This window comes from Diceros bicornis, chromosome 26 (assembly GCF_020826845.1).
Source record: "Diceros bicornis minor isolate mBicDic1 chromosome 26, mDicBic1.mat.cur, whole genome shotgun sequence".
In the NCBI taxonomy this organism is placed as follows: domain Eukaryota; kingdom Metazoa; phylum Chordata; class Mammalia; order Perissodactyla; family Rhinocerotidae; genus Diceros; species Diceros bicornis.
Genome location: NC_080765.1, coordinates 10,702,764 through 10,730,205, shown reverse-complemented (window position 1 = coordinate 10,730,205; position 27,442 = coordinate 10,702,764). Strand labels below are relative to the sequence as shown.

The window sequence follows — 27,442 nt, the reverse complement described above, 5'->3', positions numbered from 1 at the left end:
ACAGTCTTCCTTCCCTTCTACCTTTCCTGCCCTTTGCCCTCTTTGCCTCATCAGTATCTAACTTATCACTAGTCACTCAATTCATTAGCTTTCTCCTAGCATCCTTTCCTTCCTACACACCATGGTGTCCACAATGTAATTATTTCCTTGTACATATCAGGCCTTTCTTGACCTTCCAGCATACCCAACTTGCCAAGGCTCAACTCATCTTCCATCTGCTCCCTCCTCTGCAGGGCTGAAGTTCCACCAGACTGGTGTTTTCTAGAGTCTCAGGACTTGTCAATGCTGCACAGAAATCCTTGGACTCATCCCGAGTTTCCTCTTGCCTCTTTCTTTTTCCCTGGTAGTTGTCCCAGACTTGCTTCTGTCCACCCCCAGCAGAACTACTTCCTGCTAAGTCATGTTCATGAAGACATAGTGTTTTATGTGTTTTCTTTTGTGTAATTGATAAACTGGTAAATATAATCCTGATGGAAGAATAAGATCACCTAGCACAGAAGTTCTCAAATGAAATGAGCATACACATCACCTAGGGAGCTTGTTAACATTTAGGTCCTGATTCAGTAGGTCTGGAGTGAGGCCCAAGACTCTACCCTTCTAGCCAGCTCCTGGGAGAGACCTGTACTGCTGGTCCCAGCTCCACTTTGAGGAGCAAGGAGTTGGTCAACATGTATTGAGTGTCTTGAATACTCACTATGTGCTGGAAAATCATGATCTTTTCCTTTGAGTGAGTGAGAGCTCTGCTACCAGAGCATGGCCAGCAGCACAGGCTTCACCTGGGAGCTGATTAGATATAGAATCTCAGCTCCACTCAGATCTGCTGATTTAGAATCTGCATTTGAACAGGATCCCCAGGTGATTTGTGTGCACTTGAAGGTTTGAGAAGCACAAACTTAGAAGATATAAATAAAAAGGTCTTAAGAACATTTATAAAACCATATGTAGTTTTTCCATGCTCTGGAAAATGAAAATACTGATGTCAAATTAAGCTAATTAGTGAGTGGGTTGAAATTAATTAAATGAAAAGTGTCTCCAAGGAAAATAAATTTTGTACTAGGTTCAGAAGAAGAAAATATGTTTATAAATGTATTAAGACTTGTGTTTTTATCATCATTTAGAACCTCTTATCCATAGCCATTTCTTAGAAAAGCCTGGTGTAAAAGAATAATGATTTCCACATCTGTCCTATGGAATATTTCTTTATGTAAATAACAGCAAATTTGCATGTATAGTCTTATTTCTTCCCCTTTTTCTACCCCAAAAGCAACACATTATATATACTGTTTAGTACTTTGCTTTTTTCACTTATCAGTATATCTTAGAGATCTCTTATATCAGTCTGTAAAAAGCTTCCTCATCATTTTTTTTTTTTTTAAAGATTTTATTTATTTTATTTTTTCCCCCCAAAGCCCCAGTAGATAGTTGTATGTCATAGCCGCACATCCTTCTAGTTGCTGTATGTGGGACTCGGCCTCAGGATGGACGGAGAAGTGGTGCCTCGATGCGCACCCGGGATCCGAACCCGGGCCACCAGCATTGCGGCGCGTGCACTTAACCACCAAGCCACAGGGCCGGCCCGCTTCCTCATCATTTTTTACAGCTGCATAGCATCCAACGGTGTGGATGGATCACATTAATGTTTTGCTTTACAAAAGGATATTTCGAAAGGTCTTTCCACAACAATAACCAAAACTTACATGTGGGAGGTCATACCTCCAGGAAATAATTACTAAATCTATGTTAGATTTCCATGTCTCTTCTAAAAACTGACTCCTTCAGGTAACCACCACATGTTCCAGTTGGGGTTATTTTAGGCTAATGTGTCTTTCCCAAACGGTACTTAATTTTCCAAATAAAGAAATATAGATAGCATTTATGATCTGAGAGACTTTGTAAGGACTCAACCAAAGGCAACTCTCTCTTTTGGGGGGAATAATTTTGGGGAAAATCCTTGATTTATATTCAGGCATACGGGGTCAGTTCTAAACTCCTTCAACTCCCCTCTACTTCCTTTGCTGAGATTCACCAAGCATTCGTGTGCTGATTGATCCAAGGCTGGTTACCAAGAGAGGGCCATCCTAGCTTCAGTCCCTTTCTCTCTCTCCCTCTGTGCAGATTTATAGGGCATTTAATGCTTATAGACAAGTTGTTCCGTGGATTGAACAGAGACTAAGTCAAATTTTTAAATAAATAGATGGCATCCTCTTATTGGAAGCTTTGGGAGAGGTTTGGTGGAAGTGCCTGTTGTTTAATGATTTGCCATAATTACTTTTGGATTTCCTACAAATTCTCTATAAATCTGTTATTCATGCTGCTTCACAGAAAGCTGAGCACCCACACTGCTTTAAAACTCAGAAGATTGCTGTGTGTGTGAAATGCACTCTGAGTGTTCATTTGTTTGAACTGATAGTTTGCACAGTCCATATTTGCTGACTAATCATTGACCTTCCACATTTTAAATAGGCCCACGCTGACCAGCTTCTTTCTTAATATATTTGAACAATCACGTGAATGGGGTTAGGACTTTATTGTTTATTCACCTGCCTTCTAGTCTATGTGAACCGACTTCCTATGTTTCCACCAGCCATACACTCCTCTCTCAACAACACTTGTAATAATCTATTTGTAAGTGCATATCTTAAGAGGGATCTTAGCTGTGTTTTTGTACACTTAATTCTTTGTATACAGAGCCTCTGCTTTATATACTTGCCCTCTCTCTGTCATCAACCTTAGATTTATTGTTGGTGTTGATTTTAAACCAAAATATAAATGAGATTGCATTGACATTTAAAAAAACCTTGCTTCATAGCAGATTGAGTAGAGAACCAGTTGGTTTAAATAGATAACCAGGGGTCATATCAGAAAATGTCTTGTTCTAGCTGAATACTCTACTCTGGTGCTGTGGGACTGACTTTATTTCTTTAAAGGAAGCTAGGACAGACAGGAAAAGAAATATTTTCTTCTCTTAAGATTTCCTGATTTGTTTGTACCTCTGTTGTGACACCCAAGGGTAATTCTGATATAGCAACTTTTAACAAAAAGAAAAGAGATAGGAAAACGGAAGGGGAAATTCCTCTTCCGTTATGAGTTCTCATTCTTCACTATCAAAGCATCCATGTGCCCTGGCTCCGTCTGTGGTCTTCTTTACTGTGCTCCTCATCAAAGACAATGACCCACTCAATTCCCAGAGATAGACAGGGGAGAGAGAGTGTGCACACATGAGTGGGAATGAGAGAGAGAGAAACCAAGCAAGAAGCTAAGACCCCCACTCTTCTCTTACCTATGTGCTCAGATTGGATGTGTGGCACTACTCTGCATCCAGATGTAGAGTGCTGAGCCTGATTACCCATGCTTCTCAGGGGTCAGTGCTCTCCACTCAGGATGAAAAATATCCAAAGAGACTGAGCCTGAACGTATGTGCCCTGGTGCATTGGGAGCAGTCAGTCCCGCCACGTTGGTAGAGAGTACAGCCATGCCAGGCCCACCTAGAGATGAGGTAAAGTCAAGTCCCCACTCCATCCTCCAGAGAGAAATGCTCCTTGATCCTAATGTCATAAAATGGAATGCTGTTCTATTCCTGGAATTATTTTTGGAATGAATGTGGTTGAAGGACTCAGTTATCTATCAAGTTGTTCACTTACTATGTATTGCTTTGGAACACGCTGGTTAGGATAGAAATCCTGCAAGATTTTCTGTCTCAGAGTTTGCCCTCTCTAAGAGGAAACAAATATGAGATTGATTATCTAAAAACACAGCCGAGGAAGATTTCATCAATATATTTGTATGAACATTTGCATTTAAGGTGGGAATACATAAGAAAAGAAAATGCCCCATGATTGATAAAATATTTCTTTAGTTCTGGGTATAACCACCTTTCAGCATTTCAGTTTTATGAAACACTAAATATGTAAATGAGAGGTTTTATTTGGTTTTGGAGTTCTAATTTGAGAAGCTCTGGTTTTATTTAAGATGTCAGCCTTTAAGATATGAACAAATAAAAAGAGGGTCATCTGTTGGTCCATGGGGTGCCCCTTCTGGTAAGGAACTGAAACCTTGAGAAATCCATTTCTCAAAAGATTGGCCCCTCAGCTCTTTGTGTTTTCACATGGCTGGGGGATGGTATAAAATATAAAGCTTTCAATTTTATGTTGTTCCAATCAAGCAAAGTCTTCAAAAAGTAACAGCTCTGGGAATGTTCACCAGCAGTATGGCTTCCCAAGCAGGCTTCTTTATAACTAGACTATGAATTTTGAGCTTCCGCCGCCATAATTTCTAGTCTATGAGTTGAACAGTGGTATCTGCAGCATAGCAAGGTAAAATAACTTCAATTTAGTCTGGTTTTCTGAAGATCTTTATTGTATTTTAAGCAGGAAGGAACAATTGTGATTTTCAAGATATATTCTGCTGAACAGCCTGTGACCCCTTTCCCTCTTATTTATCTCTTTTTTTCTTTTTTCTTTCTCTCGTGTGCACAAAGCATTTGTTAAGAAAATTTTCTGTTTTCTCCAGGGGCTCAGGATTGAATTTTTTTGTTCTTGGTTTTATGTATTAAAGACACTTGTCTAGTTACAGATTCTGTTTGTGAATCACATGCTATGTAAAGAACATCTGATTTTCAGCAGGATTTGAGCCTGGCAAATAGTCACAAACATATCCCAGGAGCAGAGCTAGACTAGTCTCCTAAAACTTGTATGTAAAACTCTTGGCTTGGGAAGTTTTAGGAACAGATGTTGATATCTGCTTAGAAAATGTAAAGTTAGATTCATTCAGTTTAGCAAGCATCTATTAGTCACTTACTGTTTTGCCAGAGGCTCTGAAGCATGGGGGGGGGGTTATGATTATCACATGCCTTCAAGGAGTTTGCAGTGGATAGGGCAGATATGCACATGTACAAGTGCCCTTGGCTGAAAGAGATAGGCTCTTGTCTTACTCCCCCAACCCCACCCCCAAACAGAGTATGTGAGCTCAACGAAGATGTGAGTGCAATAGTTTACTTAGAGGTGACCCATGGAAGTATGGGTAAAGGAGTGTGCAAAGGAGACAGAGAAGGGAAAGACGCCAATAGGGGGTGCATTAGTGAGCCCATCACCTCAGTGAGCACCTGGCCCCAGTCTGCCAGGAGACCTCAGGGAGACTGTATAGAAGCCATGTTAGTCTTGCTTCCCCAAGGGGGAGAAAGCTTGAGTATTTATTCATCAACTCCTAGACTTTATTGGTTGAGAACAACTTTCAGAAGCATAAATTTACAGGCATTCTGGCCTGTCTATCCACCTCACCCTTGTAGGCCAACCATACCCCTGGCCAGAGAATGACCTCAGGTAGGAACTGGCAGGCACTTGCAGAAAGCCCTGGGCTTATAAGTGAACAGTGAGTGACAGAGACTATGGGCAGGGCATGGGCAACACCTGCTGCAGAGTTGTATTAACAAAAGTGTGAAAAGTGCACTGCATCCCTTACACCATGTACACCATATCCATGCTCAGAATGGATCAGAGACCTCAACCTGAGACCTAGAACTGTGAAACTCTTAGAAGGAAACAGAGGGAGAAGCTTCATGACATTGGATTGGGCAATAATTTCTTGGATAAGATTCCAAAAGCACAGGCAACCAAAGAAAAAATGATAAATTAGACTTCATCAAAATTAAAAACTTTTGTGCATCAAAGGACACTATCAACACAGCGAAAAGGCAACCCACAGAATGAGAGAAGATATTTGCAAATCATATATCTGATAAGGGATTCATATCCAGAATATATAAAGAATTCCTAAAACTCAACCCACCCCCCTGAAAAAAACCAAACAACCTGATTTAAAAACTGGGCAAATGACTTGAATAGGCATTTCTCCAAAGATGATATATGAATGGTCAATATGCACATGAAAAGATCCTCTACTTTGCTAATCATTAGGGAAATGCAAATCAAATGAGATACCACTTCACATCCATCAGGATGGCTTTTGTTTTTAAAAAACCGAAACAAAAGAAAATAACAAGTATTGGTCAGGACGTGGAAAATTGGGATTCGTTTTGCATTGCCGGTAGGAATGTATAATGGTGCAACCACTGTGGAAAAAGTTATGATGGTTCCTCAAAAAATTAAACATAGAATTACCATGTGATTCAGCAATCCCACTTCTGGATATATGCCCAAAAGAATTGAAAGCAGAGACTTGAACAGACATTCATATACCCATGTTCATAACAGCATTATTCATAATAGCCGAAAGGTGGAAGTAACTTAAGTGTCCATCAATGGATGAGTGGATAAACAAAATGTAGTATGTCCATACAGTGGAATACTATTCAGCCTTAAAAAGGAATGAAATTCTGATATATGTTACAGCATGCATGAACCTTAAAGACATTATGCTAAATGAAATAAACTAGTGGGGCCAGCCCCATGGCTTAGCAGTTAAGTGCGCGCACTCTGCTACTGGCAGCCCGGGTTTGGATCCTGGGCGTGCACTGACACACTGCTTGTCTGGCCATGCTGAGGCGGCATCCCACATACAGCAACTAGAAGGATGTGCAGCTATGACATACAACTATCTACTGGGGCTTTGGGGAGAAAAAGGGAAAAAAAGGAGGAGGATTAGCAATAGATGTTAGCTCAGGGCCCGTCTTCCTCAGCAAAAAGAGGATTGGCACGGATGTTAGCTCACGGCTGATCTTCCTCACAAAAGATTAAAAAAAATAAACTAGTTACAAAAGGACAAATACTATATGATTCCATTTACATGAGGGACCTAGGTTAGTCAAATTCATAGAGACAGAAAATAGAATGGTGGTTGCCAGGGGCTGGTGAGAGAGAAATGAGGAGTTGTTTAATGGGGATAGAGTTTCAGTTTGGGAAGATGAAAAAGTCTGTGGATGGGTAGTAGTGATCATTGCACAACAGTGTAAATTAATGCCACAGGACTATGCACTTCAAAATGGTTAAAATGATAAATTTCATGGTATATATGTTTAACCACAATTTAAAAATGTACTGCAAGTACAAAGAGGGAGGATTACTTTAACTGAGGCCTGAGAAGCCTTCATGGAGGAGGTGACATGTTCCTCGGCTTCAGTGGATGAGTGGGATTCAGGAGGCAGCAGTGTGAGTGAGGGGAGGTAGGAATGGAGAAAGTTGTTATAAGAGGTGGCACTCAGGTCAGAGGAGGGCAGTTGGGATGTTCTGGAGAGTGCCATGTGGTCGGGTACAACTGAAACACAGGAATATGGAACTATGAGGGAGACCCTGTGAAGGACAAGACCCGGCTGCCTGGCCATGGTCACCTGGGGCCTGGTCTTGAATGGTGTGTCAAGGAAGCTGCCCATAGGGTGACCAAGGGCTCGAGAGCAGGACAGTTCTAGATGAGACTGCTCTCATGATCTGAAGATGTCACTGCTCAGTTCTATCACATTTGGCCCTGCAGAGTTCTCCTGTAGACCCAGGAAGGAGAGATTTGTCCCAAGACCTTCACGCTGTGTTCACTCAACAGATATTTACTGAGTACCCACTACAAGTCAGGCGCCGTTATAGGCCCTGGGAGTATGGCCAAAATAGAACAGAGGGAAATGCCTGTGCTCCTGGTCTTGCCTTCTTGTGGGGAGAGACAGACGTAAACAAAACTAACAAGCACAGCCAGTGGAGACTGGTCAGATGGAGTTTAGAGCCAGGGAAAAAGCACAGCTGGGAATGGAGTGAGCCTTGTCATGGACCCTCCAGCCAGCACAGGCAGAGATCACAGGTCATGTAGCTGTGTCCTCAAAATGATGGTTTCATGATCATTAAAAATAAATCAAATGTGGTTTTGATCCTCCTTTCCAGTTTGCTAAATGCAGTGGTGTTCTCCCTACAGATCTACCAACCTCTAAATATTTTGTGTCTCTCAGTTGAACTTTGAAAAGAACTTTTTACCATGGAGCTTCTCCAGCTTAAGGGAGGAGGAAAACCAAGGCTTCAAAGGCCCCTGCCAAGGAGTCCTGTTTCCCATTGTCCTTGCTAATAGCCCCACATGGGCATCAATTGGCCTAGTGGGCTTGGGCTCCTCGCCCAGATCTGCGTGTTTGGCAAAATTATTCAAGAGTGTTTCCTATTGAAGCTAAAAGTGATCTATTATTGTGCCTAGCTACATTCTCAATAATTTCAGAACGTCATTTGGAAAATTGACCTAATCTCGTGAAAAATACCCTCTTACCCCTCTAACCCACCCAAACTGCATATAGTCCCAGCTTTTCTATTGGTTATGGTTCTTCTACTATTAAGTGGTAGATTATGCATTTCTATGTTTACATAAAAAGCAGGTTATCAGCTGTTGCCTCTTGAATCAGATATTGGGATCACTCCCAGTGTCCAATCATGCAGTTCCTCAGTCCACACTCCTGTTTTATCGTTTACCAATTTGTGCTCACCCCAAAATAAATAAATAAGTAAGCCCACTAGAGAGCTGCCTTTTATCACCTTCATTTTTCTCTGCCCAGTAAAAAGCCGATGAAAATACATTCTTTGTTACAGTCCATTCATTTCCAAATGTGCAAGTTTTCGAATATGTTATAAATGAGAAGAAAAGAAACTGCTGGATTGTTTGTCAAACTGTCATATTATTTTATTTATCGTCTCTTGTCAATAGAAAAGTCCAGAAGTGTATTGAGATAAAAATGGAAGTACGTGTAAAGATAAAATTGTAAATGGGGTATACTGCTGTATTTCCTCCCATTTTTCTTCCCTTCCTACTGTTGGAAGTAAACAAGAATTGAGTCAGCTGGTGCACACTCATCTCAAGGGAAAAGCCAGAGCTTTTGCAGTTGGATTTGTCCACGCGAGCACACCCGCAGCCCTCACACCTCCTTCTCTCCCTCTCACTGTCCTTCAAGATTTGTGATGGAGTTCTGATTGATGAATGATAGACGATAGTGTTTAAAAGAATAGGAAAGTTTCCATAGACACCTCCACACACAACAGATTATTAACCCAGAAATTTATATGCCTGCTTCACTTGTTCAGGAGCTAGGTGAATAGAAATTAAAAAGTGAATTTGAGGACTAACAGTTTTCACAATATAGTGCGTCTTAAAATTACCCAAGTTCTGCCTCAAGAAACTGCCCCCTTGGAGTCCTGGGGAATGACCTGGTCGGCCTGCTGCCTACACACCTTTACAGGATTCGAAGTTATCAAGACGCCGGCTCCCCGTGATGGCAAGAGATCAGACACACCTGTTGCAATACTTTTGCAGGCAGGAAAGCATTTAATCCCTTTGCCAGAGCTTTTTAATAATGCAGAGAAAGATGACAGACTCCAAGTGGTTGCAAAAAGCAATTGATAAGTGGGAAAGCTATCTGGTTTTCTTTAAGTAAAATATCCCTATCCCCCAAAAGAGCACTACTGTACCTTGCTATGCATGGAAGGTCAAGAATCAGAAGACTGACCAATTAAATTGCACTTTTTATTGTCAGAAAGCAGCTTGAGAATGGCCAGAGCCAACATGTTTGCAGAAACTGAGCTATAGAACTGAACCAGAGTGACTCAAGTTCTACAATGTTCTAAGTGTGTTTTATAGAACAATGAAACCCTTCCTGGTGAAGGTCAGGATTTTTGTTTATATATAGCTTTGCATTCCTTAGCAATTGTCCTACAAGGTAAACTCAAAGATTCACCTTCAGAAACTGAGCAGAAGCAGACTTGATTTTATATATGGGAATTTCTGTCCACTTGGAAAAAATAATAGCCTCTCTTTCCTTAGCGTCATAACATCTTTCTATTCCTTCTTCTCTGACCACCTGGTCTCCTTGGTGGACTTCCTGTGCCTGCCCTTTAAAAGCCAATGCTGCCTGGGGTTTTGTCCAAGGACTGTCTTCTGTTCTCATTCTTCATGTTCTCACAGAGAGGTCTCATTATCTCGCAGAATGTCAATGACCACTCGTGCTGCTGACCAGCCAATGCCGCCTGGTCCTGCCTGCTTAGATACCCCACAGGCACCTCATATGAAATACGGGCTGCTTCTTAGGATCCTACTTCCCTTCTTCTCCATCCTAACACCCAAAGCACTGCCATCCACCCGAAGCACTCAAGCCAGACACCTGGAGAGTTTCTATGCACAAACCTAGCTGCCTGAGACTCCTCTGCTCCTCTCACCTCTCCCTCCCTTATGCCTCTCTTACCTGATCACAGCCTTCCTCCTCAAATCCTTCAATGACTCTCCATTCCTCACTGGATAAAGTCCAAACTCCATAGCATGACCACACCTACCTCTACAGCCTCACTTGTGGCCTCCCCCAGGCCTCAGTTTCCCCTCAGCCATCAAGAACTACTTTGCAGTTTTCCAAACAGGTCAAACTGATTTCCACCTCCTTTTTTTTCTGCTCCTGAAATGCCTTTCCTTCCCTCTTCGGCCTCATGAATATCTGTACATCTGGAGGACCTGGCTCAAGACTTTCCTAATCCTCCTGGAAGAATTAATCTCACCGCCACACACACCCACTGTGTCCTGCCGTATCCCTCCCTGCACCTCTCCCAGCCCCATAACAACCTGCGTGTACTTGTTCTGTTAACATGACTGTCTTCCTCTACTAAACCCAGACCACCTTGATGACACTGACCTTGTGCAGTTGAACTTTGTAACCCAGCACTAGTGCAGCGCCTGGCATAGTGCACTTGAAGTAAGAGGCAATTGTTATTGTGGTTGTTGTCCTATAGTGATAATCATCTGATAATAACAACCAACCGTGTTATATTTGGACAAGACTTAATTCTTCTTCCAACACTTACAGGCTAGGCAGTTTGCTTCGTACACAGATGAATAACACATATGTCCCTCCTTATTCCAAAAGGTGGACAGACCTACCCACAAATCATGATACAGCAGTGAGAGGAGAGCCAGGTGCCAAAGGAGCCAGGGTACCTGCAGTGCTGGCTCGAAGGGGATCTCTTCTGGTTCTATTCAGATAACCAGTTGCCTAAATTTTAAAGCATTTTTGTAACTGTTGTCTCATCTGGTCAACAAAACCAATAAATATTATTATTATTGGATGCTGAAAAAAGATTTTTTTTAAAAGCCATGTAACTTATTACTCAACACGGAGAACTTGCACAAGGTATTTTACTCCTTGGTTTGTTTTCAACCTTATCTTCTCTTTTGTTCCTACTGATTTTAGACCAGTTGTTTTGGGAGCAGGAAGATTTTGAGGTTTCGAATGATCCTGTAGACTCCATTAGCTGCTAGCTTCTTGATGGGATCCTGTTTTTATAAAAATAAAAACCCTGAAGATATAGACACACTAGGAATTGAAGAGCTGGAGATTCTTTTTAATCTTAGAATGTGTGACAGTTGTCACTCTACCATTTTTCCTGTAACAAAGTCCCCTCTCGTTGTATACATCTATTGTATGTGAGGAGAGCATATAGTTTGCTCATTTTGCACATTTACATGAAAGTTATGCAGGAGTTTTTTGTCTTGGGGCCAATGTGACTTAACATCTTTTGGTTGAGGGAAGCATCTGACCTCATTATTTTCTGGTATGGCATAGGGAAAAACTGGCATTGTGTAGGTAACGAGCCCATGACCTCATCCCTGTTTGAGCTGGATGCCGCAAAGACTTCCTGAGGCGTATTTGCCAGGAGCACTCAGCTCAAAATCAGGGCACTCAAGATAGTGGTTCTAAAGGAAAAAAACAAAATGTGAGATTTGCTTTCTCAGATGTTCTGGAAAATTCCACTTCTTTAGGGCATAGACTCATTTTTGAAAGAAAGAAGGCTGTATTTTTCAATGAGATGTCGAGATCTTTGTAACAAGAGAGAATGGGGAGAAATATGAGGAGGACATCACTGCAGAAGAGAAGGATGAGACCCTGGGACAGGATGCATAGCTATATACATATAGACATACGTACGTATAGTCTTGTTTTTAATGACCCTGTGAAATGGGTGTCGTTTTACAAATGAGGAAAGTAAGGCTCAAAGAAGTTAAGTAACTTGCTCCCAAACAACTGGGAGCCATGGTATTTCCCGGTTCATTGAATTCTAAACTCTTCTCTTCATAACTACACCTCCCAGCTGTTGGGCACATGGGAACCTTGTCTGGTTTAATTGGGGAAAGGGGGAGAAGCTTGGACTAGAAAGGACCAGGGTTTGGGTCAGAGGCTGGAGCAAGGGAGAGCCTGATTGAGTCTGCTTCCAGGGGCCTGGCCAGCACCCCGTCTCACCACGTCCACACGTCCAGGTTAGAACAAGTTGAGAAGAAAGAGCTGACAGTCAACACTAAGCATGTCAGCAGGGTCAACATTGCATGTTCTCAGGATGGTGTTATCCTCCTCACAGAGAAATTCAAGTAAATGAGAGAAACTTGGGAAGACGTGGTTATGGGGACAGGAGTGGGGGATGGGTGGGATGAGATCAGCTGCATTTTGAAGGGTGTTAGCAGCCAAGGCAAGTTCCGTACATGGCTTCAGTCCTCAGGAACAATTCTGGACTCCACCAGGGTAAGTGTGGAGCTCGCTCTAGAGAGGATCAGGAAGAGGGCATGCAGAGACTAAATGCTAAATGTCTTTGTATCTGTTGTATCTGGTGTGCCGTGCTAGGGCACAGGAGCCGTGTGGGGCATGATGTCCACCAGGCAGCCTGCATGAAAGGATGAGGGCCTCTGGACTTGCCCACTGTTGCCATGCTTGGAACCCTCTTGAGATGGTGCAGGGCAGAAACTGAGACCCCAGTAAGGGAGACTCTGTCTAGTTATCAGTCCACAGGGATGGGCAGCTTTCTTTTCCTTTTTTTCCCCCTAAACTATGAAGAGAGAATTGGTTTTTATTTCTGCCTATATTACTGACAAGGAGTATGACCTTGAACCAGTGGTTCTCAACTGGGGGTGATTTTGCTGCACAGTAGACATGTGGCAATGCCTAGAGACATTTTTTTTCATTACATTCCCCAGATATTATTTATCTTATAGCTGGAAGATTATCTCTTTTGACCACCTTCACCTATTTCCCCACCTCTGGCAACCACTGATCTGTTCTCTGTTTTTATGAGTTCTGTTTTTTTAGATTCCATATATGTGAGATCATATAGTATTTGTCTTTCTCTGACTTATCTCACTTAGCATAATGCCCTCAAGATCCATCCATGTTGTCACAAATGGAAGCATTTCCTTCTTTTTATGCTGAACAATATTCCATCCTATATGTATATATACAACACATCTTCTTTATCTATTCTTATGTTGATGGACACTTAGGTTGTTTCTGTGTCTTGGCTATTGTGAATATTGCTGCAATGAACATGAGGTACAGATATCTCTTCTAGATAGTGATTTCATTTCCTTTGGGTATATACCCAGAAGTGGGATTGCTGGATCATATGGTAATTCTGTTTTTAATTTTTAATTTTGTTGAGGAATGAGCAGCTTTCTTAAGAGATGGTGTTGTAGACAAGACAGGAGAATGAACTTTGGGAGAGGGAGGCAAAAGGCCAAGCATGGAGGAATACCCAGGGCTGACTGCTGAGCCTTGAGATTAAGAGGCTTCCCCTCAGGGGGCCAGCCCAGTGGCGGCCTAGTTGTTAAGTTCCTGTGCTCCACTTCAGCGGCCTGGGGTTTGCAGATTTGGATCCTGGGCACGGACCTACTCACCGCTCATGAAGCCATGCTGAGGCGGCGTCCCACGTAGAGCAAGTAGAAGGATATACAACTGTGACACTGTGTGAGATCAAAATTTGGCCGCCCCAAAATATATTCTCTTTACCTTGATTATTTTCTCTGACGGACATTTGACCTCCCCCACTAACTGCCTAAAGGAATTTAACTCTGGGTATGGACAGACTGGCAGGGTCCTCACTAAGCCCATTCCTATCAAAGTTCTGTTTATCAAACATGTACATTTGTAAAGGTATCTCCCTCTGTGTACTGGGAAGATGGGGGGATGACCTGATCTCTAGAAACTCTTATCAGGACAGGAGAGGACTTAAATCTACATATTCTTGATTACTATAATTTCTGTCTCTCTGGCCACATTCTCTATAGGTGGCCCTACAAAGAACTGTCTGACAAACATTTACATTTCCCTCTCCATGTGAGTTGTCTTCTTCCCCTCTGAAATCCCAAACCACTACACCCCCATAACATCCTCCGTTGTCTGCCTGAATGTGCTATTTAAGGTGAAAACCTTCGCCATTTGTCGAGAAACTCAGTTTCCCTGGTTTCTCCCATGTACACATGTTATTAAACTTGGTATTGTTTTCTCCTGCTAACCTGTCTTTTAATTATTTGGCCAGCCATAAGAACCTTAAGGGAAAGGCGGAGGAGGATTCTCCCTCTTCCCCACAACACACAGCTATCTACTGGTGCTTCGGAGAGAAAAAAGGAAAAAAGAAAGAAGAGTGGCAGCAGATGTTAGCTCAGGACCAACCTTCCTCAAAAAAAAAAAAAAAAAGAGGCATCCCTCCAACATTTAACACTTCGAAAACCAAATTACTGAATTGTCCCCCACAACCTTTGACTCCTCTGGTCTTTCTGTCTCAGAAATGGTGACTTACATCTTCTAGCTCCAGTACTGTAGTTGTCCCCATATCCAATCCATCAGCCAACTGTGTGCTTCTGCCTTTGAAAAATGTCCTGACTCTAGTTACCACCTGCACCACCCCAGTCTGAGCATCGCTGTGTCTTTCAGTCATCTGGCCGATTTCCCCATGTCCTCCTTCACCGTCTGCAGTCAATTCCCCCACAGTCTCCAAAGTTTAACTGTTAAAACAAGGTCATATCATATTACTCCTCTGCCCCAAACATTCCAGTGTCTTCCTGTTCTCATGTAGAATAAAGCCCAGAGTTCTCACCGTGGCCTATGGGGCTCTACCTGAACTTATCCCTCGCATCATCTCATGTCCCCCCGCTTTTCCCCATATCTCTCTATTCCAGCCTCACCAGCCTCCATGCAGCTCCTTCAACACACCCAGCTCTTCCCTCTGCCAAGAATGGTCTGTGTGCAGATAGCCATGAGCTGGTCTTACTTCCTCAGTGCCCTCAGGGTCTCAGTCCACCCCCTCCCACCAATCCTCGTGTTCTTAACTCTGAGTCTGTGTGACTTGCCATTTGTCGTGATGCTTGCTCTCCTACCTAAAGCACTGGGCTTGAGTGCAATGAAATGGGGTGTTTTCCACTTATCCTACTTTATCCGCAGTAATTCCACAGCTTAGCAGTTCAGGTGAACTTTGAACTTTTTTTTTTCTATTTGAGAGATTTGCTATTCTTTAAATGCACTTTTTAATTAAATGCAACCTGGACAATTTCTCCCTCCTCAGCCTCTTCAGTGATTTGGGGGTTCATGTGGGGAAATTGGCTATGATTAAGCTCTGTTTCCCTCTGCTTTGATTCTTTATTCCTGTAACTACAAAGAGGCCTCATCTGAAGCATTTGCCTTTCTGCTCTGAAGCTGCCTGGTGCCCATTTGTTGCTGACCTCAGCAGAAATCTTCTTGATTCAATGTCTTCACCTCCAACCACCTAAAACCAGCTGGGGAAATGTTCAGTTGAAAAAGCTACAGTAAAATCTCAATTAAGAAAATGCTTGGGGGAAGGAGTGTTCCAGTTAATTTAATGTTTGGTTAACTGAGCACAACCAAAGTTTTTATTAGGAGGAGACAGCATTATGGGAAAGAAAGATTATGAACTTTTGGTGAAGACATTCCCTTATTTAAATTCTTTCTCTACAATTTGAAGTCATGTGACTTTGGAACTCAATTTTCCCGTCTGTAAAAGGAGATGATAATAGCTATCTGACTGGCTGCTTGCTGGATTAAATGAGGTGACATTTGTAACTGTAAACATTCAGCACAATGTTTAAGGGCCAGGTGGGGGCTGGTAAAGTACAGTTCCCTTCTCTCTTCCTGTGCTGTTTTCGTTCTTCTTGGAAATAATTCTTAATACATTGGCATGTGGCATTTTAAAAATGTTTTGTTCATGTAGCACGTTGGAGAAGAGGGAAGTATTCCTGATGGATGTAGCAGTGGCTCATTATTGTAGAATATTTATGAAAAATTAACCAATCATTAAGTATTTGCTGAGTGCTTATTATATCTCAGATGCTATGGAATAGCAGAAATAAAGAGGCTGTTTTATTCTTTTAAAAATGCCTGGATATTATTCTTTGCATCTTTCTTCTAAAAATTGAATGTGGAAAAAAAATTGGTGGAAAAGTCAGCATGGCAGGTTAAAAATGCACATCCATTACCTCCTCTAGCTTAAAAAAAGAAGTCAACACCCACTAAAAAGCAGTAAAGGAATAAGAGCCTTGGGTCCACATGGCAAAAAGAAGGGAGAGGAAGTCGTTAGCGAATGAGAGATGAAGCAAGTATCTGGAAAGCAGCTCTCAGCTGGAGGAATAACGACCATTGAGGGAGGAGGCACTGCTTGGGGACACCTGGAGTGGACTTGGTCATGAGGGCTAGTTATGACATACAGCTAAAAACAGGGGGATTAATTAATAGTTTGTGTCTGAACAGTCTGCTTCCTACCCTACTGCCGTGCACAGAATACTCAGCAGCTAAAGTGAAGACAGATGGACAAATAGGCAAGGATTCCCCTCCACTGAGAATGAATGGCCCCGGGGAATAGACTTTTGCACTCTAAGTTTCAGGATCCCTTCAGAGTAACAGTGAGTTTCCCACCCAACTGAAGTGAAGTTGCCAAATGACAAGCCAAATGTTCATATTTTGCGGGGGGGAGGTAAGGGAGGATTGTTGCATTTCATTTTAAGCCTCTCTATACTGTGCTTTTTCATCCATGTATACATACAAGTTTGATTGTAATTTAAAAACAATTTTTTTTAAAAGAAGATAGTGTGCCAACATTGTGTACTATAATGAGCACTATCCTTGCTATTGGGAGATCTGGATTCTTGGCACTTACGTATTTTACGGAAAAGTTGTTACAGCAGTTTCAATAGAAAATGCACGGGCTTTGCAATCAGAAGACCTTGCTTTGATCTTGCTGTCGTAGTTTCCATAAGTCAAGGTCACCTTACCAGCGTCCTCATGTCTATGTTACAAATACTCTTTTTAGGAACTATTACATTTCATCTGTATCTCTTGCACCTACTTCTCCAACAAGTGTCATGTGTCGTTTATGCATCGCTAGAAAGAACAAAGGAGTCAGATCAGAAGGCTGGGGTTTGAGAACAGACTGACGTTTTCCAGCCCCTAATCGAGCTAGCCTCTCGACTTGTCCTGTTGACCCCATAGAGTGAGGGTATGTTGAAAGAGTGTACTGGTATGTGCTGAAAGTGTGATATAACGAAAAGTTACTGTTCCGTATGAACCACAGTTGAGGACTACTTTGTCTTCCTGTCAGTGTGGCTGGAGCCCATGATGGAGTGGCACATGCGGTGTTGCGTTCCACTTGTCCCTGAGGGGCCGTAAACTTGGCCTTGGTGCTCATCTGTCTCGAGCATGGTCTCCCGGGGTCAGCGTGCAGTGGAGGCTGACCAGCCAGGGGACTGTCCTCCCCGGGCAGTGACAAGTGCTGAGCACGGGTTTCCTCTTCTGCCACCGTGGCTGAGCGGTGATTAATGCCAAATTAGCACCTTGCTCAGTGACCTTTTCGCGTTCACTGCTGCTCTCCTTCACTTCACATAACTATTTGCAAATATTAGCTTCTCAGGTCATTTCTCCTCATCAGCAACTTTCACAGATGACAGGCAGGCTGTTAATCTGATTGGCATTCAGCTTCCGTCCTTTGCCCCATCGTGAAAGTGCCTGCACTCTGGCATCTCCTCAGAAATCTGATAATCAGCCCCACAATCTCTACCATTTTATACACAGAGAGTGTCAGAAGGAAGCTCTGCAGAGGAGCCCTGCAGGGTTGGCTTCAGAGGCAAAGAGTTTGGGAAAGGTGTAGGTGGCCTCTCAGCTTTCCAGGAGACTTAAGGATACGTGAAAATCAGCTTCACATCAATGTAATCGATCTATACGTTGAAAAAAATTAATTTATTGGCTTTGCCTGCATTAAGCATTATTTTTTTTCGAATTCACACGAACCTTTAATTCAAAAATCACACACTGCTTGGACAGTGAATGCCAGAACATAGAGCTGTGGGAAATTAGTTTTGATAAGAGGCCAGTCCTCTTTTTCCTATTGTTCTCTGTTGATGGCCCTGACTCCACTGCCAGCCCGGCAGGCTAGCAACTTTCATTTGCCAGAGTTCTCCTCAGCTGCTCGTCATGGTGGCAGGTCTCTGCTGCAGGAAGTATTTAGATGAAGCCTTTGGCATTCACAGTAATTTAAACTTATTTTTATTTCCAGTCTATGCCATCTCCACCTTTTATTGAAATTTCTGTTCTAGAAATGTTTGATCAGTCTTCATTTTCCCTAAATACACAGTCATAAAGTGTACTGTGGGTAGTTTAATTTTGATATTACATGTATTTTAGGGAAAAGTGGCAAAAATGTGTCATATTTTTTTCTCCCTTGTCACCAGAAATAGGAGCTAAATTATTTATGGTTTGAGACTCACAAAACAGAGATAGATTCAAGATATTTACTTTTCAGAAAAAAAGGGATTGAAAGTGTACTAACATAAGGGAACACTTTGTTAATTGAATGTGTTTGCTCTGGGGAGTCACCTTTGGGCCCAAATAAGAAAGCCTGCTGCTTTCTAATGACACATGTGCCTAGCAGAGTGCCTCACACATGGACTATTTGTGGAACTGAACAGACTTGAACATAGTAGGTAGACTAGGTAACTCAATAAGCAAGGTCTTAAGTCAATAAAAAAATGAAGTCAGCAAGCATTTTGGAGAATTGTCAACAGTTTAAAGCCCCCTATCCACACAAGATGCCAAGCGGCAGCAGAGGCTCTCAGCTCTCAGTCAGGACACACTCTCACTCTTACTAGCTGTGAATTCCATCAGAAGACTGGAATGCTTAACCCAGGCTCCCCCGGTCTGACCACACCGAAGGGCTTCTTATAAGGGATTGTGGTAGGGTTGTGAGATTCTGGGTGTCCTATCAGAGTGGCTTGACAAGATCTCTCATTTGTCATGTTCCAATCTTCATATCTTCCATACTTAGGAGAGTCATGGACTTTTGCTTTCTCTACCACAGGAGATGTTGGCACACCCGAAACCATGGCCCCCGTCATTGTGATTCCTCCAGGCAACAGAAGTGTGGTAGCTGGGTCCAGTGAGGTCACCTTGGAATGCATAGCCAATGCCAGGTATGCAGCTAGTCCTCCACATGGGGATACCAATCCATAATAACAATGTGAGATTACTCTTCAGGGGACAGACACCTTCTGTATGTAGTTTGCTCTTCTAGTGATGGCGGTCTTGTTTGTCCAGCAGGGCTGTGAGCACAACATGTATGGGAAGATAGAAACTGGATTCCCAAGCCTTGTATTGGAATATTTATATTGAATGTAATGTTTATATTGGAAATTGGTGCTTGTCAATTTAGCTATGGGTCATGGTGAAGGGCCTCCTCTGAGATTCTAGCTGAGGAGGAGAGGAGTTGAGGCCTTTGGGTGCAAAGGAAAGAGTTAATTCCTCTTTTCCTCTGTAGTCCTGGGTGTTCTCGGCCTAGTTAGTGATTGCTCCAGAATTGATTCCCATGATCACACCTCCCGTGTAGCCGTGTCCCCTAGTAGTATTTATTTTAAACATTCTTTTCCTGAGCAAATGGAATCATTAGCACTTATGGTCCATTGCTGCTGCAATTAGCTATCCTTGCTCAATAGCCCTTGAGCATAATGTATCCTTGATGCATGCTGTAAGGGAGTAGAGTTATATCTGGATCGATTTTTAAATGTCCATTGTCCAACCCGCCATGGTTCCTGGTAGAATTAGCTTTGTCGAGCTTGTGCTGAATGGGCCTGAAGTTATTATTATTGCCATGTACATGATTCACAATTATTGTCACTAACACCCTTCATTCTCACAGGCCTGTTGAAGAGCTGAGCGTGAACTGGAAGAGAAACGGGGTGAGAATCACCAGCGGGCTCCACAGTTTTGGGAGACACCTCACCATCAGCAACCCCACATCTTCGGACACTGGGATGTACGTCTGTGAAGCGACGCTGAGAGGGAGCACTTTTGAACCAGCCAGAGCAAAAGCCTTTCTTTCTATCACGGGTAATGCTCTAACTGGTAAATGGTGTTGTCAGCATCCTCAGGTAGCAGCCCCACACTGACGCTTCCATGGAAACCACACAGTAACACCGATATTTCACCGACTTTCTTTTTAACTCAGCAAATGGAGGTGAAGTTGAGTCTATCTTCCAAAGTCATCCTATTCTTCTTTTCCAAGAATATAAATCCATTAAATCCAAAGAGTTGATGTTCTGAATACTTCCAAGGAATGTTCTTCTGAATACTTCCATCGTAAAGCTTGGGAAATAGAGTAGTGAAGTCCTTGTCGAATGTATCACCTTCCTGTGCTGGCTTTTATGCCACTAAGCTTTCCTATAATTCTTATTTGGCTGTTATGATCAGTGTTAAGAGATTATTCTATTACTGTTATTTTTTGACCCAGAAGAAAGTTAGAAACTGTTGGATGTTACCTTTTGTTAAATTAAAAAGTGAGAACAGAGATGTTTCCTAGAACATGAGCCAAATGTCATTCCTAAACCAGGGACAATGAGGAGATAAAATTAGGCACATTCTCAAGTTGCTCTAAATGCTGGAAAATATCAGTGTTTAGGAAGTGTGTGTTGTACAGTGGCTAAGGGAATCTTCAATTTATTTTCAGATTATGATAAGATTACATTAAATCGTGAAGCAGAACCCTCTGTTTCTCTCATTTTTTCAGCTCTTATAATACTTTTGCTCATCTTAAGTGGCTGTGATCACTATCATAGTGACCTGTCTAGCAGAGTGGTGGCCACTGCAGATAAGATGGGCCTTTGAGGTCGACTCCAGGAAGGAGAATCTCCCCGTCTTCTCTCCTCTTTGGGAAGAAGGTGAATTGAGAACAGGAAAGATCAAATAAGCAGAGAGCCCTTGGAGAGCAAAAGCTCCTCTCATAACATATTTTGTAGTCTGCCCTTTTGCAAACTAAGAAAAAATATAAGCTTGTGTTTTCATAAGAAATTAGCAGGAGTATCAAGAAATACTGCATAAGAGGCAGTTTGCCTTGAGTACGTCACATTCCTTTAAATCATTAGGAAGTGGCTCTGTGGCCTGAAAATGACTCTGCCAGACACACGCCATGCAAACCTGTCAGCCCCTTTGAAAGCAGTGTCAGAACTTCAGAAGTGTCAGAGAGGCAGGCTCTGAGTCACAAATCACTGCTGATTCTGCACTAGGGATCTGAGCTGGTCCTCTGACTGCCTTTATCGTCGGGACTTGAGCTGTAGACGTGGACACCACCTCCCCGTTCCCTGCAAGGACTTCTTCATCAGGGTTGATCTATAGCTATGTGAGCACAGGCCACGTAGACTGAAGCAAAATGCAAATCTGTGACGTGTAAATCTCTAGGAGACAGGGCTATATTGTGTTAAAACATTTGAAGGTAATTTAAACAAGAGAAGAAATTTATCTCCCTGTAAACTAGAATGTTTGTTTCCATCATAATTCCTTTTAAAAATATTTAAATCTTTCATACGAACCTCTGTTTTGTCTTCAATCTGAATTCCAAAGCAGATTGTCTCTGTATCCTCTGGAGTCACCATCTCTCTGTGTTCTGCCTTTTAAGGGTGCAGGAACACACTCCACTCCTTCATGATGTTCATTTAAATCCCCTTTTATTCATAAGAATTCACTGTGACAGGTCGGATTTCGGTGGCGAGTCATCCAGGAAAAGCCCTGAAGAGCCTCTGTCAGTTCAGCGTGATTTGGGAGATTATAACCCAAACTCAGCGATCGTGGAGGGAGGGTCCTCAGGAAATGCTGTGGCCGGTTTCACGGGGCTGTCACTGGGGGAACTGTGAAAAGAGCTATCAATATGAACATGCAGATGAAAGAAAGCAGAAACAAATTGGCTTCCAATTACTTTTATTTCATACTGATGAAACAAGACAGACTGGTGGCGGCTGTTTACTCCACTTGTCAACTCCCCTGCCATATTGCTTAATTTCTGCAGTTTAAACAGGAACACAGGGTCTGACTGCAGGTGATGTCAGGCTTGCTGAAAGGCCTGTGTGACTGTCCACTGTGCAGGTGAAGCCGGCCTCTGTGTTCTCCTCCCCCTGACCTCTGCTTAGTTTTCTTCCACATTCTTCTCCCCCTGCCCCTCCACACCCTCCACCATAACCTCCCCACTTCCCCCACACCACACATCCCACACGGTGAGGCAGACACCTTGGCAGCCTTCTCCGGCCCTTGGAGCCAAGGTGCCCACTGCATGGAGCCAAGGTGTCCACTGTGTGGCAGGTTGGAAATGCTGGGATTAACCCTCCCAGGAAGAGCCCTCAACCAGCATCAGATGGAACTGGTGATAAATAGCCAAGCTCCCTCACCCCTTAAGGTGGGGACATAATTTCAGAGGTTGTGTTCTACACTGGGGTTCCAGAATTTTCCCAGTGGGCTTAAGCTCCAATCACTCGCAGTGGGCACTGCCTTGATAACATGGTGTTTTTCAGCTGACTCCTACTCTCCCAATGATGTTTCCATCACCTCCCAAATGAACCACTGCCAGTGAACCTTGTCTCAGGGTCTGCTTCTGAGGAGGCCAACCCAAGACTTTGACCATCGTCTTTGAGACTCTGAGCATCTGCTCTTGCCTGTGCTGGGATGACTGGCCTTTCCACCACTGGATCCCACTTCAGCTGGTTAGTGAGTCTGCATATCCCTCAAGACTCCTCTCAAATGTCACCGCTTGCTTCTGTGACTCTCTTGGACTTTTCACCAGAGAGAGGAGTGGTGCCCTCTCAGCCGTACTCCTGTAGCATGTGGACACACTGGTGGGTCAGCAAAGCACGATGTGTCACAGGAATGGCTTTGGAGACAGGACTGGGTTCAGAGTCTCACTGACCACTCTCTGGCTTCAACAAGTGTTATTGCCTCTGTCACATTTACCAACTATTAGTTACATGACACTCATTTTTCACATTTACTGTCTCTGAAATCAGGATGTGTCTCACAATCCATGGGAATACTTTTTCTTTCTTGGAGACTTTTCTTTCTCGCGGATAAATAAAACGACTATGCCTCTTACCAACAACTGCAGCATCTTGGATTCAGTGAGATTCAGTATTTATATCTTCCCGTCCAGACTGACAGATCACCATTTTCTCTGCACCACACACAAAGCGCTGCTGTTCACACGCTTGTCTTACTCCTGTGAATGTGCATATCCTGGCATGCTGGCTCTTGCACTCCCACTCAAAAATAGTTACTCAGTGACAGTAGCTATTGTAGAGAACTCTCTATATATCTCAAATCTATTCTGATGTTTTTATACACACATCATTCAGAAATTCCAATATCTTAACTATTATTAAAATAGAAAATTCCTTGTAACATCTCTCAGCTGATAGCAATACTACGATTGAGAAGTTATTCCGTAGCTGAACTCTAAGGTCTTTTACAGAGACGGAGCCCCTCTTAAATGTTTGTATCACAACTTAACATTCCTCCCTCTTTTCCCTCCCTTCCTTCCTCCATTTATTGCCAAAATATTTATTGAGTCTACATCTTAGACACTGTGCTAGATATAGAGGACAGTGGAGTGAAGAAGTAGTCATGGTCACATCAAGGATTCTCATATGGAAGACAATCCGTTTACAAAGCGTTTACAATTCAGCATAATAAGTGCTAAGATAGTGGTAAGGGGCACCTGACCCTCACATGCCAGATGCAGTGGGTAGAGGTTCTCATGGCATATGGCAGGCGAGGGGCTTCCACAAACAATTCAGGCCAGAGTAGAATCCTGCATGACCATAATCCTCTACTGATAGAGATTTACAGAGAACACCTGCCTTGTAACTCACTCACATTGGTTTAAGATAAACTTAAGATGTCTTTTTTAATAGTTTTCACGTATGACCTATATTAGAAGTACCCAAGTTAATTGTTGGTATCCTGTCACATCTATAGAACTTAACTATATGGTGGTTTATTACTGAATAAAGCTCAGAAAATAGAACTATGACAGAACTGTTTCTAAAATAAAAAGTAAATTTGTGTGAGGCAAACACCAAATGATGTTTGGGTCATTTGCTTCTGAATGCAGGATTGGCAATCCAGCCCTTAGTATCTCGGGATGGAGCAGGCATTCAATATTGAGAGAGCGGGGAGTGAGCTCTGCCATATACTGTCTGTTCTTCCAGGCTCCACCTCCATCTTCCACCTTCTCTGTTCATCCACCGATCGTTGATCAACTCATAGTATAGTATGTGCATGGCACTGAGCCGAAGTGCTGGCACAGGTAGAGGATGAAGGAGGATTGCAAAGATGCAAAGATGAATAAGACACACTTCATCCCTAAAGGAGTTTAAGGATTTTAGATCTTTGGTAATCCCCTTCATCTCCTCTTCCAGTAGATAGTTTTTAAGTGTCTTCTCTGAAATTTATACAAGGTGCTAAAAATACAGAGATGACTAAGACAACATTCTTCTCTAAAGAAACCTTCAGTGTGGTGGGGGAGACTGCCATATGGGCAAATCGCACAAATATGGATCATTGGTACAAAAGGATTATGAGAGTGGGGCAGACTCTGCCTGAGGAGGTCAGTGAGGCTTTGTAGAAGGAGGCACACTAGGACTCATCTTGAAGATTGAGGCAAAATTTGCCAACAAGATAAGTGGAGAAAGACATTCCATGCAGAGGAACTAGAACAAGTGTACTGCTTGTGTATTGCTGTTGTGAGAAACTACCACAACTTAACAGCTTAAAATAATACAGATGTGTTACCTCACAGTTCTGGGTGGGCTCAGCTGGTCTCTCTGTTCCAGGTCTCACAAGGCCGAAATCAAGGTTGTGACTGGGCTGGGTTCTTATCCAGAGACTCTGCTGGAGAATCCACATCCCAGCTCATTCAGGGGGTTGGCAGAATCTAGTATGTGTGGTTGTGGAACTGAGGCCTCTCTTTCCTTTCTGGCTGTTGGCTGGGGTCATTCTCAGGTTCTAAAGGCCACCCACATGCCCTTGCTTATGGCCACCTTCATCTTCACAACCAGCAGCAGCAGGCCAGTCCTTCTCATGCTGCAAATCTCTCTGAACTTTCCTCCTGCCTTATGTCTCCCACTTCCAATTGGAGAAAGTTCACTGCTTTTAAGGGCTCCTGTGGTGAGATTGGGCCCACCCAGCTAAACCAAGATAATCTTCCCATTTTAAAGTTGATAACCTTAATCACATCTGCAAAGTTCCTCTTGCCATGTAGCATAGCATATTCACAGGTCCCAGTGACTACGGGTAGAGATCTTTGGGGCCATTCTTACCACCACAATGGACAAGGGCACCAAGGTGTGGACGATGATGGCAAGTCAAGGGCACGTCATGGAACTTGCTGCTCCCTGAGATGGTCATTCAGGAGGGGGAGGGAAGACAGAACGGGGAGCATCTTTGGGTGTTGCGGCAAGCCCTACTCAGGGCAGGCCCACAACTCAGACTCAGGGTTTGGGGCAGAAGCCAGAGCCCAGCATCAGGGGCAGGAGAACATGAGGAATCCTTGGTATGCGTGGACAGTCTGCCGTGGTTGCCTCCATCTGGGCCAGAACTTGTGCTTTGTCACCCTAGCATTTTGGAGAGTGGGGGATTTGACAGAGGCTCTGGTTTTGGGGCTGCCTGGGAGGTATCCCGACCTCCAGTTCTGAGACTGGAGGACTGGAGGCTTGCGCTGAATGGGGGAGCTGTCCGTGGCCCCTGGGCAGATGTGGAGTATCGTCAGCATAGCTGGCCTTTTCCTAACACTCCAGTTTCACACGGGGGTTGAGAACATTTTCCTGATGTCTTCATATTGTTTCAAAAGAGGTGAGAGTGTTAGTTTCAATCTCCAGTTTTATTGACTGCAGTTGTGATAAATTTTTAGAAGTCTAGCGTGTGCCAATGTTGGCAGTGTACCCTTTCTGGAAAGAGTTGTTGCCGATTAGCTAAGACATGCACTTGCCCTTTGCAGATTAAGTGGTTGAAAAGTCTCATGCATGGGACGTCTAATTCACAATAGATTTTGCCCCACTATTCAACACACAGTCTTTTCAAGGTTGATATGCCTGATATTTTCCTCCACCTTTTTTTCATATAGCTGACTATGTGTAAAAATAGCTGGGGATTGAGAGGAAAATCTTCCGAGCACCTGTTGAGTTGGGTTAATATGAAGGGTCAGCAGTGAGAGCAATTGTAACATATGTAATGTAGGGAAAGTAATGAAATGACGGTCAGAAGCTGTGGGCGTTTCAGGGCCTTTGGCAGGTCCACACCTCCTCTGCTTGCCCAGGGACCTGGAAGACTCTCTGGAACAAGGCAAGAGCATCAATAGATGAGCAAACATGCTCTGCCCATGCCAGTCCCAACCTACCTAGTTTTCAGCTACTAAAACTTCCCTGGGTTTTGGCTCCAGAGGAGAGAGACAGCACTTGGCAGACATTGGCAGGCTGCCTTCCAGACGGTGCCCGAGGAGCCTGGCAGCTCTGCAGTAGGTGCCTTGGAGTATATGGAGCAGATAGGTTTGTGCCAAGCCCCATAGTAGCTGGCTGGGGTGGGAGATGGCAGTGCTCTGAGAGGAGGGGCCTTGGCCATGCCTGGAGGTCCCTAATGTGCCACCAGCCCCAGAGCCTTGCATTTGCTCAGCCCGAGCAGTTTTTGGTCACCGTGTGAAGAGTACCCCTTGTCTCTGACCCTGGACTAAGTCCCTCCTCCCTGGCACTTGGGGGAAGCTGGGGAGCATTGCAGAGTAGGAAAGGGCAGCACCGGGACATCAGGCCGTTGTGCCAGACAGTATCTGTCGTCACTACCTTGGGACTTGTCTGGTCCTGTAGATGTTGACCATTTATACGTGTGGACTTTTATCATCTAAGTGTAACCCTCTTGGATGAATCTCAAGGGAATTATACTGAGTGAAAAAAAGCCAATTCCAAAGGTTGCGTACTGTGTGATTTCCTTTATATAACTTTCTTGAAATGACAGAATGATAGAGATGGAGAACAGATGAGTGGTTGCCAGGGGTGAAGGAGGGGCCATTGGGGTGGGCATGGCTATGGGAGGGCAGCATGAAGGATCCTTGCAGTGATGAACCTGCTCTGCATCTTGATTGTGGTAGTGGTTATCAGTGATATCACACAAGTGATAACACTGCTTTGATCTAAATACGCACGCGCATGCGAGTGCACGTGCATGCACAGGAGTACAAGCACAACTGGAAAGAGGTCAATACTGAAGGCTGCTTGTTTCACTGTCAAAATCTTGGTTGTGATGTTGGTTGGACTACAGTTTTGTAAGATGTTACCACTGGGGGAAACTGAGTAAGGGACACCTGGGATCTTTTTCTATTATTTCTTATAGCTGCTTGGGACTCTAAGATTAACTCAAAATAAAATAAAATGT

The 27,442-nt window shown here is 43.3% G+C and overlaps 1 protein-coding gene across 3 annotated transcripts in view; it reads left to right on the top strand.

Annotated features, from left to right (window-relative positions):
- SDK1 (sidekick cell adhesion molecule 1) overlaps nt 1–27,442 on the top strand; it is a 919,553-nt gene that overhangs the window by 637,881 nt on the left and 254,230 nt on the right. For all 3 annotated transcript variants that reach the window (XM_058569383.1, XM_058569382.1, XM_058569384.1), the window contains 2 exons: nt 19,071–19,182; nt 19,905–20,095. In XM_058569383.1, the coding sequence (XP_058425366.1) occupies nt 19,071–19,182; nt 19,905–20,095 (303 nt within the window). The remainder of the gene's footprint in view (nt 1–19,070; nt 19,183–19,904; nt 20,096–27,442) is intronic.